At 39.0% G+C, this 16,893-nt stretch overlaps 1 protein-coding gene and 1 non-coding gene across 2 annotated transcripts in view; both read left to right on the top strand.

Moving 5' to 3' along the window:
• Abcb7 (ATP binding cassette subfamily B member 7) overlaps nt 1-4,822 on the top strand; it is a 124,880-nt gene extending 120,058 nt beyond the window's left edge. The window contains exon 16 of the mRNA XM_060375293.1: nt 1,082-4,822. Within this exon, the coding sequence (XP_060231276.1) occupies nt 1,082-1,297 (216 nt within the window). The 3' untranslated portion in view covers nt 1,298-4,822. The remainder of the gene's footprint in view (nt 1-1,081) is intronic.
• Nucleotides 4,823-13,152: 8,330 nt separating this feature from the next.
• LOC132650310 (U6 spliceosomal RNA) lies at nt 13,153-13,259 on the top strand. Its single transcript, XR_009588677.1, has one exon. It is a non-coding gene; the product is annotated as a U6 spliceosomal RNA (small nuclear RNA).
• The last annotated feature ends 3,634 nt before the right edge of the window (nt 13,260-16,893 follow it).

The following is a 16,893-nucleotide window of genomic DNA, read 5'->3' on the forward strand; positions in this document are numbered from 1 at the left end:
GAATCCAAGAACACATAAAAGATATCATCCACCATGACCCAGTAGGCTTCATCCCAGGTATACAGGGGTGGTTCATTATAGGGAAATCCATCAGTGTAATCCACCACATAAACAGAAGGGGGAAAAAAATAACATGATCATTTCCTTAGATGCTGAAAAAGCATTTGACAAAATCCAGCACCCATTCATGTTTAAAGTCTTGGAGGGATCAGTGATACAAGGCACATACCTAAACATAGTAATGGCAACATACAGCAAGCCTATGGCCAACATCAAAGTAAACAGAGAGAAACTTAATTCAATCCCACTGAAATCAGGGACAAGGCAAGGCTGCCCACTCTCTCCATATCTCTTCAACATAGTGCTGGAAGTCCTTGCTACAGCTAAATAAGACAACTAAAGGAGATTAAGGGGATACAGATTGGAAAGGAAGAAGTCAGTGTATCACTACTTACACTACTTACAGATGATATGATAGTAAACATGAGTGACCCCCAAAATTCAACCAGAGAACTCCTCAGCTGATAAACACCTTCAGCAAAGTGGCTGCATACAAAATTAACTCAAAAAAATTATCAGTAGCCCTCCTGTATACAAAAGAGAAATGGGCTGAGAAAGAAATTAGAGAAACAACACCCTTCACAGTAGTAAAGTTTGTTTTCATGAAGTCTTCTGTATTTCATGAAATTTTATTTCAAAATTCACATAGATTTCACAGTTTGCTTTTAAATTCTTTAAATCCCTATATAGATAACAGTGGATCACCTTTTTAGCATTTTGATCTCCCCTTTTATGCCTTTCAGAGTGAAAAAATAAAATAGTAAAGCTTTCTTTTCTTTACATAATATGGTGGTTGTTGTATTGGGAACCTCATACTTTTTGTTTATATGGGACAGGGGAGTACAACAGTGATGTAGCATTCCTTCCTTAGTTTTTCCCACTAGGGCTATGGATTAGGAGTTAGAAGAGGTATTTTAATGACTACATGTCCTTCCAATCTTTCCTTATAAATTACCATACTGTTTAGGTATTATGCTAGTAAACTGACCTTGGTCCACATTTACCTTGTGTTTTCTTTTAGGGGAAGATAGCTGAGCGTGGTACTCACCTTAGTCTTCTTGCTAACTCTAGCAGTCTCTATTCAGAGATGTGGCATACACAAAGCAGCCGTGTGCAGAACCATGATAGCCGTGGATGGGATACAAAGAAAGACAGTCTCTCCAAGGAGGAGGAAAGGAAGAAGCTCCAAGAAGAAATTGTCAACAGTGTAAAAGGCTGTGGGAATTGTTCCTGCTAAGGAATACAAGACATCTTCTCGTCGTTCTTTGTGTTGTCATGTTTGGTTTTGGAATATACATTTGCACTGAAGCAAAACCTGTTCATAAAAACATCCATCATACATTCCCATTCCTTTAATACTATTAAATAAAACTTACTTAAAGGAGGGTTTGACTTTTATGTCTTTTACCATCTTTTGAATGTGACATCTGTAATTAACCCCAAATTATTTTCTTGTTATTGCTCTAAGAATGCTCAGTGCATAATTTTTTGTTACTGTTTGATTTTACCCTGTAACTATTTTTGAAGTCTGACATCCATTTGATGTTGATAACCATATGAATTAGTGTGGTTTCTGAATTTATTAGTCTTTAAAAACTTTATGAGAACATCTTTTTTCTTAAAATTAAAAAAAGAATTCTCTTTTGAGAAGAGTGTAGGTTTTGTTGCCTCTTTCCTTCCTCCTGATATAGTTCCTTGTCAATCTGATAATTAGTTTACAAACACAATTAAAGTTGGAATTTACCAAATATGAACTATATTTATACTTTGGGCATTTTACTTTTAGATAGCTATAATAATACAGTTTTTATTAAGTCCTTTTGAGAAGGAAAAACTCATATTGGTGGATAGAATATTATCTTTAATCACCACTGGAACTTTTCCTCTAGTGATTAGAATTTTATTTTTATTCCCAGATTTCTATTTGGGACCAAAATTTATTAATTTTTCTTTGAAGTCTCAGAAACCTTGATGTCATTTGAAAGTTCCTATACAGGCAATGATCCCAAAACTTAGGGAGTTGAAGGCTTTTCCTATTTCCATCTTAAATGCATTGCTTTGCTACCTGAAGTTACACAAACAAATAAGTAAATAGGATGTTTTATATCCACACACGTGTCTACCTGTGTACATGTTCATACATTTATATAAATTAAAAATACTTGGTAAATAGGAAAGGATCCCATATATAGGTATACACTTTAGATGACCAGTATCTTAATCTCTATTGGCACTTCAGAATTGCTATGTTTATTGTAAGGCTTTGTCTTACTTATAATTTAATGAGATCTTTTAAGTCTAATGTAAAAAACGGCTCTGCATTACATTCAAGTTTTATTTAGGAAAAATAGAAAAACATTTTACCCATTAGAAAGAGTTATGAAAATGAGATACACATTTCACTTAAAAAGTTGTTCACATAGGCATGGTAGTGTGCACCTGGGGCCCCAGCATCAGGAGCTGGAGGTCAGGAATTTGAAACTAGGCATCTTTTGAAACTGAAACAGAAGAGAAAAATTTCTCTTGTTTCAGTAGAAATTTAGCACCTATTTAGTTTGAAACACATGTGTATCTCATGTAATCATCTGTAGTTTTTATTCCTCAGGAAAGGTCCTAAATTGCTTATAACATCATGCCTTTAATGTGTTTTAAATGATAATTTAGTGTGGTAGAGATTAATATTTTTGATTTGTATTATGGGTATTGGTGAATAAATAGTTATATTAAGATAGTTTGATAATCTGAGGCCAGTATTTCAGTTAGTCTTTGATATCAAAGTAAGTTATGTGGAATCTCACTATTAAAATTGAAGGTAATATATCAGTTTGTCGTGGATTGAAAACTATGTTTGTTTTGTTTTATTGGTGTTTCTTCCTTTCAACCCACGCATATCAGTACCTTTCTGAAGAGGAGGGAGAACATATTCTTTGAATAAATAAGTTACATTATTGGAGATGTGGTTAAAGTTATAGCTGCTTCTCTAATTCCTACATTGGCAGCGATGCTGATGGAGATGATGGGACTCAATTACACAGACAAGCAGTGTGTAATAATCATCAGTAAGAATTCTTCTTGAATGTTCAAGTTATTTTGTGATATAGGAAACATTTACTCCAAGGAAGTAGGAATATTTTCAAAGTAGGGATAATTTCTCTACTATGATTTTGAAACTTGTTTCTTTTTATATGATCGCAGGTGGTCCCTAGGCTACTGTAGTCATTAACCTATCTTTTCAGCTAGCAAAATTTAAATTAGTGCAGAGGCCATAAAGACATCTGTTTTCTTAAAACTGTCCTCTTTAGATAGTTTTTGAGAGGGAAATAATAAACAGATTAAGAGAAAAGAAGAGCTTCCTCGGATGATTGAGTCATAGGAAATGCCAAGAAAAGGGCATTTAATTATAACAGACTAATTTTACATCACAACATTATGTAACTACGCAAAAGGATAATATGTGTTACAGCAATATTTTTTAAATGTATTGGAATGATCTGTAGTTTTAAAATTTGAGTTCTGAAAATAAAGATGATGGGGGTTCATTTTCCTACATACCTTTTTTTTTTAAGTATTAACAAAATTTACTTCATTCCTAAGGAAATTCCAGTTTAGAAAAATTAACTTGAAACCAAGTTAATTTTTGATCATAAAAACTGGGCCAGATGCCTTACTGATCATCCTTCACATCGAATTTAGTGTGCAGACGGGCTCATTTGAAAATGTGTAGTAGCTCAAACCAGGGTCACTTGTGATCAGGAAGACCTTTCCGTCTGAACATGAACAAGCTCAAGGTACTCATGAGCTTTACCTCTGCAGGGATTTACACCTTTTATATACCTTAAGATAAATATTCTGCCTTTCCCACTGTGTTGACAAATAATCAGTTTGTGTGGATAGTTGGTTTTTAAAACTTATTTTGCTCTAAAGCCAGGTATTTAAAAACTGTATGTTTCCTTGTTTCTAGGTTGCTTTTTCTCTACTGTCATCTTTTTCCTATCCTTAATATTGCTGAATATATCCCCAAGTAGCAACCTTTGCCTAATGTCCTCCTCTTGTAACTTGATTACAGGATATTTTGTTGTGAATTAGCAGTGAAAATGTTTAAATGTTTGTAATTACAGTTTGTTTTTAATTATAACAAAGTCCCCTCTTCCCTTCTCTGAGTGTATTGATTTGGAATGTAATCTGTATGGTAAATCATAACATCTAATGAAACACTGGAAAAGCTGATTAAGACAAAACATCTCATGCCATAGTTCTCTTGTTTGTAGCAACCATAGTTCTCTTTTTTAATAGCAACCAGTGCAGATAATCATTACTGGATAAACATGTTGTTTTTGAGCCTAGAAATGAGTGTCTGATGGAAATCACTTTTCTGCAATCCTCAGGGAAAGATATTTTGTCCCTTATACACTTGGAATAAATATAGGTAATTACTAAGCACTCTGGGAATGTGACCTTAAAGCTGTATACAGAAGGTGAAGACTTGGCATTTTTCAGAAGGAAAGTAAATTTTTGCACAGTTCGTAATGTGGGTAAAGTGGTGACAAATTATAGTGGTTTTGTTTAGCCTTAAGCTGACATTTTTTTTGATAACCAGCCAGTGAAAGGTCCCTAGTTTCTTACTTGTCCCCAGTTTTCAGTTGTAATCATTACTGCAGAAACCTTGGGGTGGAGAAATGTCTTGCCTGCATTTTGATTAGCTAGGTAGATTTGGAAATAAGTGTGTTCTAATTAAAAACAGATTGGCACTTTAAAAAATACAGATTGTTTCCATATTTTGTGTTCTCATTTAGCTACAGTAAAATGTTCATTGGTGTCTTTCTGTTCATAAAACCATGGGGTTTAAAGGTCATTTAATACATTTTTCCCCCATTCTATAAATGAGGAAGCTGTACTTCAAGGGAAACCACTGTGCTTGATGAAAACCTTAGTTCCTGATGTTAATACTTGTGCTGTACCACATTTCCATTCAGGACTCACATTTGAAAATAAGTTGAAAGGTCAGAATTGAACTTCAAATGGGGAAGGAGCTCCACAGGCCTGCTCCCCAAAAAAACAATAATTTAACTGCTTTTTAAAAGTTGTTTTAGGGGCTGGAGAGATTGCTCAAGTGGTTAAGAACACATCTGCCTTTGCAGAGGACTCAAATTCAGTTTCCATCACCTACATCAGGCAGTTCAACTGCCTTTGACTCCACTTCCAAGAATCCAACACTCTCTTATGACCTCCAAAGTCACCTTATACTCATGTACACATACCCACACAGACATTTTGCATGTACATAATTTTAAAATACAAAAATTTATTTTAAATTACTTGAAAGAAAAAAGGTATTCTATTCAGAGCTCCTGAAAATGTCCTAAGGGCTTATAGGAAATGGAGAAACATTTAAGGCAGTCTAACCTTTTAAGAACAGCGAGCGACTGTGGCCTTTAGGAAATGCTATGTTTCATATGCTCTGTGCTGGAAGCTGTACCCTGGGCATTCTGCTCTAAGCAGGTGTGGTAAAGACATGAAGATAGTGTGGGTACGTAGAACCACCCTCACCTCCACCCGCAGTTCCTCACTTGAGGCTTCAGTTTTCTGGCATTGAGAGCTGCCTGCATTTTTATCCACATCTTGTCTTAATGGCCCCACACACACCACGTATGTGTATTAGCCCATTTTCTGCTGCCGTAGCAAAATATGAGCAAGTAAACTATAAAGATTTGGTGTTAATCAGGTGATACCAACATCTGATTGGCATCGGATAAGTGCCTTTTGCTCTCATAGCATGATAGGAAAAACCCTAAATGTCACAGCACGATATACTATAAAGGGAACAGAGGAAGCGGAAGCATGCTAGCTTATGTCTCTTACCATCATGGGCACGCACCTTCATCATCTCATTTTTACCTCCCAGAGGTCCCACCACCAAATACCATCAGCATGAACTTTTGTTCAACACATGAAAACTTGGAGTGCACATTTAAATCACAGCTGAGTAGAAGCTCTATTTCATGTGTTAGGACAATAAGATACTATGTATTTTTTTCCCTTCTCCAGCTTACTCATAGGGTAGAGATTTCACTCAAAATTGACCCCGTTTCAAGGCAGTTCAATATTGCAGAATTTCTGACCAAGGGAAAATGCATGTGATTAGGGCAAAGGACCCCATAGCTCCTCCTGTGAGTACTGTCTTCATTTGAAAACATGGAGAACACCTTTAGCAAAGACATTGTCAAAAGCAGTGGAGGTCTTGGAGAACTTCAATTAGGATAGTGGTTCTCGACCTTCCCAATGCTATGACCTTTTAATGCAGTTCCTCATGTGGTGACCCCCAACCATAAAATTATTTTCATTGCTACTTCATAACTGCAGTTTTGCAACTGTTAGGAATTGCAGTGTAAATATCTGCATTTTCATGGTCTTCGGCGACCCCTCTGAAAGGTTCGTTTAACCCCCAAAGGGGTGGAGACCAACAGGTTGAAAACTGATGAATTAGGAGGAGCTGGCAGAATCAAAACAGAAGAGCAGCCAAGAGGTGGAGCCGAAATGAAAAAGGGAAAGAACCATCCTGGACCAGTCACTTGAGAGGTTGAAAAAGTTGGGCACACACATTGGGAAAGCTACAAATCCTCAAGGAGAAAATCAGTTGCTAAAATGTCCAGAGGGGTCCGTCCAAAATATCCAGTTTGTAAGAAGGATGTTGTAAGACACAAAAGTAAGTGAGAATATAACCCATCATGGAGGACAGAATAGTAAGTACTGCCATAGTAGGGCAGTAAGAGAATATAACATACAAAGAAATCACAGATTTATATTCTTTGCTTGTGTGTGTGTGGTTTCTGTGTAGCCTTCCTTGGCTGTCCTGGTCTTTGTAGACTAGGCTTGCCTTGAACTCACAGAGATCCTCCTGCCTCTGCCCACAGGTGTGTGCCACCACGCCTTGCTGAAATCCCAGATTACTAACAAAATTGAATCAGGCACAAGAGGGCCAGAAGACAGAGTAATGAGATTTAAATTGTTTGAAATAATGTCTTAATCAAGAATACTATATTCCAGCCATATGTGTTCACTGGTGCAGTAGAGGCATGACTTCTGTTACCTTCTAATTAGGTCTGAGGTTTGTTCCAAAAGAAGGAATTCATGCCAGGTACTGTAAACTTCCACAAAACCCCATGGCTAGTTGAGGTCATAGGCCTTAAGGGGAACCTACTGTTAATTGTTTTGCTAAATGGATATTCTGTCAAACTGACTTCCAGACATTTGTGTCCTTAGCCTTGATCAGAAAAGTTTCTTTGGATAGTGGTCAGTGATTGATAAAAAAAAAGACACATCGAGTCAAAATGCCAAGAATAAATGATTGAATGCTCAGCTTTAAATGGAACATGTATACCAAAATAACTCCACCACCACCACCACCACACACACACACACACACACACACACACACACACATATACACAAAAGGCTCCAAAGACATTGTGGGAAAGGGCTTGGAAAGAATGTAGGCTGGATGATGAAGAGTGACATGCAATCTTCCTTCTAGATGGCTATTGTTCTCAAACAACTGTGTTTTTTTTTTTGAATTTTATTTTTTTCTTATCAGTTACATTTTATTAACTCTGTATCCCAGCCATGTCCCGATCCCTCATTCCCTCCCAGTCCCTCCCTCATCTCCACCGTGCCCCTTTCGAAGTCCACTGATAGGGGGGACCTCCTCCCCATTCATCCGATCCTGTTTTATCAAGTATCTTCAGGACTGGCTGCAAAGTCCTCCTCTGTGGCCTAACAGGACTGCTCCTCCCTTCGGGGGTGGGGAGGCCAAAGAGCCAGTCATTGAGTTCCTGTTAGAAATAGTCCTTGTTCCCCTCACTTTGGGAAACCAATTGGTTACTGAGCTACCACAGGCTACATCTGAGTGGAGGTTCTAGGTTATATCCATACATGGTCCTTGGTTGAATGTCAGTCTCAGAAAAGACCCTGTGCCCAGATATATTTGGTCCTTGTGGAGCTCCTATCCTTTCCCCATCAGACTAACTCCCCTTCTTTCTTATGATTCCCTGTACTCTGCCAAAGGTTTGGTCATGAGTCTTTGCTTTGAAAACACTGCTAGTTAGAGTCTTTCAGATGCGCTCAGTAGACTCCTGTCATACGTTCAATGCACATCCCATCTGTCTTTCTAAACGAGGATTGATCATCTTACCCCATGTCTGCTCAATTGATTATCTTTTTAGGTGTATAGATTTCATTATGTTTATCATATCTTATAGGGCTATATAAGTGAGTATATCCCATGTTTGTCTTTCTCCTTCTGGGATATTTCACTCAGAATGATCTTTTCTAGATCCCACCATTTGCCTGCAAATTTCATGATTTCCTCCTTTTGATTGCTGAGTAGTATTCCATTGTGTAAAAATACCACAATTTCTGTACCCATTCCTCCGTTGATGGACATCTGGGTTGTTTCCAGGTTCTGGCTATTACAAATAAAGCTGCTATAAACATGGTTGAGCAAGTATCCCTTTTGTGTACTTGAGAGAACAGCAGCAAACCAAGTAATCCAATTAAAAAATGGGGAACAGAGCTAAACAGAGAATTCTCGACAGAGGAATATCGAATGGCAGAAAAACACTTAAAGAAATGCTCATCCTCATTAGCCATCAGGGAAATGCAAATCAAAACGACCCTGAGATATCACCTTACACCCATCAGAATGGCCAAGATGAAAAACTCAAGCGATAACACATGCTGGAGAGGTTGTGGAGAAAGGGGAACCCTCCTCCACTGCTGGTGGGAATGGAAACTGGTACAACCACTCTGGAAAGCTATCTGGTGCTTTCTAAGACAATTAGGAATAGTGCTTCCTCAAGACCCAGCTATACCACTGCTAGGTATATAAACAACTGTGGTTTTACCTATGGATTCTGGAGGGGATCCTAAGGCCCTACCCATATCAGGGAGCTATTGGCAATTCATAACAGCTTGGGGGGAAGAATAATTTTTCTTGGGGAGTGAAGCTACTAGAAGGTTGTTCATGCTTCTGTGAATGACCCTATATTCCTATGTATATAGAAAGTGTTAATTGGACTCAGGGGGGTTATAAAGGAAAAAGACATGAAGTTGGGAGGGGGATATGTTAGTTAGAGGGATCTGTGGGAATTGGAGGAGGGAAGTAATTGCATTGCATGTATGCATGGAATTTTCAAATAATGAAAGGACAAAATATTATAATTTTACACAAAACTATTATTTAAAAATGAAGATAAAATCAAGGTGTTTTTTCAGACACCTTATATTAAAATATACCTGCAGAAAATACAAATGAAAAATTTCAGGTCCAAAACAAGCTAACCAGGGAGTAATTCAAAACCACAGGAGAAAAAATACCAGTAAAGGCAGTCTAGTGGGTTCTTTTGTGTGTGGGGGGGGGTTCTTAAGATAATATTGCACTTATACTTTTCTATACCATTTATATTATATGTATAACATATAAAGGTATATAACATTTCTTCTTTCCTTATAAGGAACTACATAAAAAAAATCTATAGTATTTTTTGTTGGAGTGAAAAAGCTGTCTTAGATTAATGGGCTATTAATGAATCTCACATTCATAAGAACAAGTGGAGAGAATCTCAGATCCATAGGACAAGTGGAGAGAGCCATATATATTACATAACAAGTTAATATCCCAGCCTATCTATACCTTTCTCACTGCTTTTTAAAAGTAGTGCTTGTATTTATTGATATTTTTAACTTGCCAATGTGTATTATAACAATAAGATAAAAATAGGAGTGTGTAAAGGAGCAATAGAGGAATGTATTTTTTTTCCCTTCAGACTACTTAGGGTAATTATGGAGGACTTATCTTTTAAGTTATAGACTATATTGGAAGTCTTGGAATAAAACTAAGAAAATAACTCTAAGAATGTATTTAAAACACCAGTAAAGGGATAAAGTTATATACTAGACAATGTCTATGGACCACTAAAGAATTCTGTATAAGAGGAAGAGAAGTCTTTAAAAAAAAAGGAGAAAATATCTAGAAAAAATCAATATAAAATTATAAATTTTTACTCAACAACTATGGATATCAGATAAATATCAGTAACTATTAATTCAATAATCAAAATAAGAGGTAGAGACTGTCAATTGGTTTGAAAAGATAGGGAAAATATTCCATGTAAACACCAACCAGAAGAGCTGGTTAGCTGTCCTAATAGCAGACAGTATATTTTACAATAACAACCAGAAATAGTGATTTCATACTCTAATCACTGTATCAGCTAACTGATACTACAGAACTCCCTACCCCCAGACCAACAGATTTCACCTTGTTGTGCACATGGAACATCCTTCTACCTAGGGCATGTGGTAGGACATAAAACAAACTTCAGTACATTTAAAATAATTGAAACCATACTTTAATAATGAAATTAGAAGTCAGCATTATGGAGAAACTTGGAGATTTCTGAAATATACTGAAATTAAACAATATACTTTATAGGCCAAAGAAATTGCAAAAAAGAATTAGAAAATACTTTGATTAATAAAAATGATCAAATGCAGTGAGAGCTCTTGGTCCAAGGGATTTCATAATTTTTTTTTCAATGCAGTTTATTCAGGAACCTTGAACAATCCTCGGACCCTGGGGAAAGCCAGCCCACAGCTTAAATAGCCTCTGGGTAGCCAACCCAGGCGTGCCACGTGGGCAATGCAGATAGGTCCACATACATGGAAGCAAGCCAGATCCTCAGCCTTAGCCAAATGTGGAATTGTTCGTGACAGAGAGCACTCACCATCGGGAAGGTGGAAGGCGGAAACCAGCTCCATCTTTAAGGCATAGCATTCCGCAGCTCTCTACAGTTCCCCCTTTTTGTTTTAGATGCATCAGGCAAGAGTAGAGGTCTGATCTCTGATATTAGAAATAAATTGGGACTTTGTACCGATGTTCATTTAGGTGTCATCCACCCAAAGAGCATCAGACCCGTCCGATACCTTTTTCTCAGAGGCGGGACCTGGGGCATCAACCCGCATGCAACCAGACATGCTCTTCTCTGGGTCCAAAGCGGCTGACCCTGAGTGCAGTGCTTAGCCTCGCATCCTGAGCGTAACATTTTAGCTTTTTATGGTATCCAACCATGCTTGGGGAGAATGTCCTGCTTCAATGGCTGTAAAGGCCTGAATGATCATGGCTGCATCACACTGTTGTGAGACTCTAATCTTGCATGTATACCACAGGCAAACCAAGGAGACCAACACCAGAAGGCCTGCTAACACTCCCATGCCCGCCCATTCCTTCAGATGATTCATGGCTGCAGCAATCCATGATGATAATCCTGTGGCTAGTCCTGCGTCCACTCTGGTAGAATTTACTGTGACAATGGCCACTCTCAGCTGCTCCATCGTAGTATCGAATTCTCCAGTCCAATTACCTAAAATATAGCTAGACAATTGTTTAGACAGATTTGCAGCACAGGAAAAATTCTCATGTTATATGCTAGTGACTCAAAGTCCAGCATACTTTCATTGACAGCCAAGTTGAGCGATTTGCCATAGGGTATCAATTTGCTCCTGCACGAGGTCACTCCTCTGATTGAACACCATCAAGCTTCCTTTTAATTGAGCATTAACTCCTTTATGTACAACTAAGGCATGAGCTACATTGGCTAAATGATTGTTCAGGGTCTGAGCAGTCTGCCCAGTATGACTCATGGCTAATGCCCCGGTGGTAGCTCCAACAGCCGCCAATGAGATGGTAGTAACAATGGTGGCTGTAGTTCCAAGATCCCTTTTCTGTCTGAAGAGAGTCATAGCGTGAGGGGCATCAACGGGCACAGGCACGCAGTGAGGCATGCGAGTAACCAGGGCATACCTAAATTTACTAGCATTCCAGCATTGGGCAAAAGCCCAGAACCCCTGCACAGATGTAGCCCAGGGCAGTTTAGTGTCCAAGTGGGTTACATAGTAATTTGAAGAGGGACTGCCTCTGACATAATCTGATTGGCCTGCTCTTTGATTACCTCCCCCTGGGGGGGAGCAGCCTTACCAGGCCATAGTAGAGGACAATGCAGCCACTTTTGATGTGAACTGACAGACTAAGATCAGAAATGAGAGGAGAACCTCCCCTATTAGTGGACTTGGGGAGTGGCATGCAAGCAGAGGGAGGAGGGAGGGTGGGATTGGGAGGGGAGGAGGGAGGGGCTTATGGGGGGATGCAGAATGAATAAAGTGTAATTGATGAAAAATTTTAAAAAAAAAGGGAAAAATAATTTAAGAACCTTAAATGACTTTCAAAAGTGGAGGAAAACATGGAGTTAGTCAATTGGCATGGAGTACGTCTCGCCCCTGGGGGCAATGGTCTCCTGAACCTACTCAGAGCTCGGATACCACCACTGCTAGTTCTAGAACTGAGCAGGATGTTCCAACGAGGGGGTTAAGGCTTCTCATATTTCCTATAAGCCCACACCTGTTTGTCTATATCCCCCATTTTTATTCATTATTAACCAGATAGAGCCAAGTAATTGTGGTAATGATACTTGCTTTTTTGCCCAATGCTGGAATGCTAGTAAATTTAGGGATTTCATAATTTTAAATGAATGTGTTTTTAAATTTTGGAATGAGTAATTTAAACTTTCTTTTTTTAAATTTTTTGACTAATTACACTTTATTTACTTTGTGTCCCCTGTAGTTCCCTCCCTCCTCCCCTCCCAATCCCTCCCTTTCTCCTCCTTCTCCACGAATGCCCCTCCCCAAGTCCACTGGTAGGGGAGGTCTTCTTTTCTTTCCTTCTGATCCTAGTCTGTTAAGTCTCATCAGGAGTACCTGCATTATCTTCCTCTGTGACCTGGTAAGGCTGCTCCCCTCTCAGTGGGAGGTAATCAAAGAGTATGCCAATCAGTTCATGTCAGAGACAGTCCCTGTTCCCATTACTATGGAACCCACTAGGAGACTGAACTGTCATGGGCTACATCTGTGCAGGGGTACTTGGTTGGAGTATCAGTCTCAGGGAAGACCCCTCTGCTCAGATTTTTTGGTTCTGTTGCCCTCCTTGTGGGGCTTCTGTCCTCTCCAGATCTTACTTTCATCATAAGAAATTATTAAAAAATAGTGCTTGTTTCGGCAGCACAATTACTAAAATTGGAATGATGCAGAGAACATTAGCATGGCCTCTGTGCAAGGATGACATGCAAATTCATGAAGCATTCCATATTTTTGGAACTATCTCCAAAACTGACCATATAGTCAGACACAATGCAAGCCTACCATATACAAGATTGAAATAATCCTTTGTGTCCTATCAGACAACCATGAAATAAAATGAGACCTCAAAAACAACAAAAATAACAAAAAGCCTAAACACGCATGGAAACAACTTTCACTCAACAACAGCTGGATTGGAGAAGAAATAAAAATGAAATTAGAGACTTCCTAAAATTCAATGAAAATGAAGGCACAACTTATCCAGACTTATGGGACACAATAAAAGCAGTGGGAAGAGGAAATTTCATAGCACTAAATGCTTTCAAAAGAAGTTTTGAGAAGAAACAGGACAGGAGCCTACCGTAGAGGGCCTTTGAAAGACTCTACCTAGCAGTGTATCAAAGCAGATGCTGAGACTCATAACCAAACCTTGGGCAGAGTGCAGGGAATCATATGAAAGAAGGGGGAGTTAGTAAGACCTGGAGAGGACAGGAGCTCCACAAGGACCAAGTATAAACGCAGGAGTCTTTTCTGAGACTGATTCTAGAACCAAAGATATAACCTAGAACCCTTGCCCAGATGTAGCCCATGGCAGCTCAGTATCCAAGTAGATTACCCTAGTAAGGGGAACAGGGACTGTCTCTGACATGAACTTAGTGGCTGGCTCTTTGACCTTCCCCCCACCCCCCGAGGGAGGAGTATCCTTGCTAGGCTACAGAGGAGGATATTGCAGCCAGTCCTGATGAGATCTGATAAACAAGGGTCAAATGAAAGGGAAGGAGGACGCCGCCTATCAGTAGACTTAGAGAGAGGCTTGGGAGGAGTTGAGGAGGGAGGGTGGGATTGAGAAAGAATGAAGGAGGGGGTTACAACTGGGATACAAAGTAAATAAACTGCAATTAATATAAAAAATAAAAATTTAATTAAAAAATATCAGCAAGCAATAAATGGGACCTCATGAAAATGAAAAGCTTCTGAAAAGCAAAGGACACTCTCATGAGAACAAAATGACAACCTACAGATTGGAAAAGGGTTTTCCACAATCCTGTATCTGAGAGAGGGCTAATATCCAGAATATATAAAGAACTCAAGAAGGTAAATGCCAACAAATTAAGTATTCCAATTAAAAAATGGGGGTACAGAGCTAAAGAGAATTCTCAAAAGAGGAATATTGAATGGCAGAGAAACACGTAAGGAAATGTTCAATCTCCTTAGTCATCAGGGAGATGCAAATCAAAATGACCCTAAGATTTCATCTTACACTGTTGTGAGTTATTAATATTTATTATTGATATATCTTTTAGTTAAGCAGTGGTTATTCCTAAACCAGCTGCTTACCCAATTCAACACACAGAGACTGGGATTTATTTAATTAACTTAGAGCTCAATGCTAGGCAATAGTTACTCCATCCTAAACCTCCGAGCCCGCATAGTTTCTTACCATTCAGATATCTCCCATTATCCTTGCTTTTAGTCATATCTTAGGTTCAGTTCATCCCAACACATGGTCCCTAGTCTTGGCCTGCCTATCTCTGCTCCTCTCTTGTACTTGCTTCCTCCTCCTCCCCTCTGGCCCAGCATGTCCCACCTTATTCTCTCCATTGCTCAGCTTTGGGGCTGGTTGTTTTAGTGACAGTATACAGAACAAATGGTGGTATGTTTACACATACTTGAGACAGGTGATGCTTAGAATAAGCATTACAATGCAATGTCTGGATTGAAAACAGTAGTGGGGTAGAGAAATCAGCATTTGAATGAACAAGGGTATGTTCCACAAGAATATTATAGCAACATTATACCCATCAGAATGGCCAAGATGAAAACTCAAGTGACAACACATGCTGAAGAGGATGTGGATAAAGGGGAACCATCCTCCATTCCTGGTAGGAATGTAAACTTGTACAATCTCTTTGGAAATCAATCTGGCACTTTCTCAGACAATTAGAAATAAAGCTTCCTCAAGATCCAGCTATACCACACCTAGGCATATATTCAAAAGATGCTCAAGTACACAACAAGGACATTTGCTCAACCATGTTCATTGCAGCTTTATTCATAATAACCAGAATCTGGAAACAACCTAGATGTTTCTCAAAGGAGGAATGGATACAGAAATTGTGGTACTTTTACGCAATACTACTCAGCAATTAAAAACAGGGAAATCATGAAATCTGCAGGCAAATGGTGGGATCTAGAAAAGATCATCCAGAGTGAGGTAACTCAGAAGAAGAAAGACACACATGGTTTATACTCACTCATAAGTGGTTATTAGACATATAATATAGGATAAACAGAGTAAAATCTGTAGTCCTAAAGAAGCTAACCAACAAAAAGGAGTATCCTAGGGAAGATGCTCAATCCTCAGTCAGAAGGGCAACTGTGATATTTGTTGGAAGCAGGAGAAAACAGGGAACAGGACAGAAATCTATCACAGAGGGCCTCTTAAAAGCCCTAGTGATCAAGGTAGCGAAGCAGATGCTGAGACTCAGCCAAACGTGGACAGAGTGCATGGAATCTTTTATTTTATTTTATTTTATTTTATTAATTACACTTTATTCACTTTGTATGCCCCCATAAGCCCCTCCTTCCTCCCCTCCCAGTCCCATCCTCCCTCCTCCTTCTTCACGCATGTCCCTCCCCAAGTCCACTGATAGGGGAGGTCCTCCTCTCCTTACTTCTGATCTTAGTCTATCAGATCACATCAGGAGTGGCTGCATTGTGCTCCAGTGGCGCAATCAGTTAGCACGTGGTACTTATACGGCATGAAATTTTATGGAAGAAGGGGGAGATAGAAAGAGCTGGAGGGGACAGGAGCTCCAACAGGAGATTAACAGAGCCAAAAAATACTGGGCCCTGGGCTCCCTGCAAAGACTGATACCCCAACCAATGACCATGCATGGAGAGGACCTAAAACCCCTGATCAGATGTAGCCCATGGCAGCTCAGTGTCCAAGTGGGTTTCCTAGTAAGGGGAATAGGGGCTGTCTCTGACATGAACTCAGTGGCAGGTGTATGATCACCTCCCTCTGGGGAGTGCGGCCTTGCCAGCCACAGAGGAAGACAGTATAGCCAGTCCTGTTGAGACTTGATAGACTAGGGTCAGATAGAAGGGAGGAGGACGTAGGGGAGTGGCATAGAAGAAGAAGGAGGGAGGGAAAGACTGTGAAGAGATAAGGAAGGGGGCCACAGCTTGGATACAAAGTCAATAAATTGTAATAAATAATTAATTAAAGTTTTTTAAAAAGAAAAGAAAAAAGAAATTTTAATAAACAAATGATTTAACATTTTAGAGCAGAAGTTAATAAAACAGTAACAAATATTAGAACAGAAGTTAATGAAACAGAACAGAAACTCTATAGGGAAACTTAACAAACCCTGAGTTTTTCTAAACTTCATTGTGTATGTTGATGTTCTGCCATTTGCCATAACATGACTGAACTTAGAGAGCAACAGTATGCTTACTTAAATGAACCAGAGATAAATAAAAGCATTGCATGCTCTCGCCTGTGGGATTTAAATGAATGGCAAAGAATAAAACTATTTGGCAGAGTCAGGAGTGAGGGGACGAAATGAGAAGGTATAGAACAGAAGATATAAAGTAGAAATAATAAATTAAGAAAACCACAAACCATCAAAATTGAGGCAAGAA

Source organism: Meriones unguiculatus, chromosome X (assembly GCF_030254825.1).
Source record: "Meriones unguiculatus strain TT.TT164.6M chromosome X, Bangor_MerUng_6.1, whole genome shotgun sequence".
Taxonomy (NCBI): Eukaryota; Metazoa; Chordata; class Mammalia; order Rodentia; family Muridae; genus Meriones; species Meriones unguiculatus.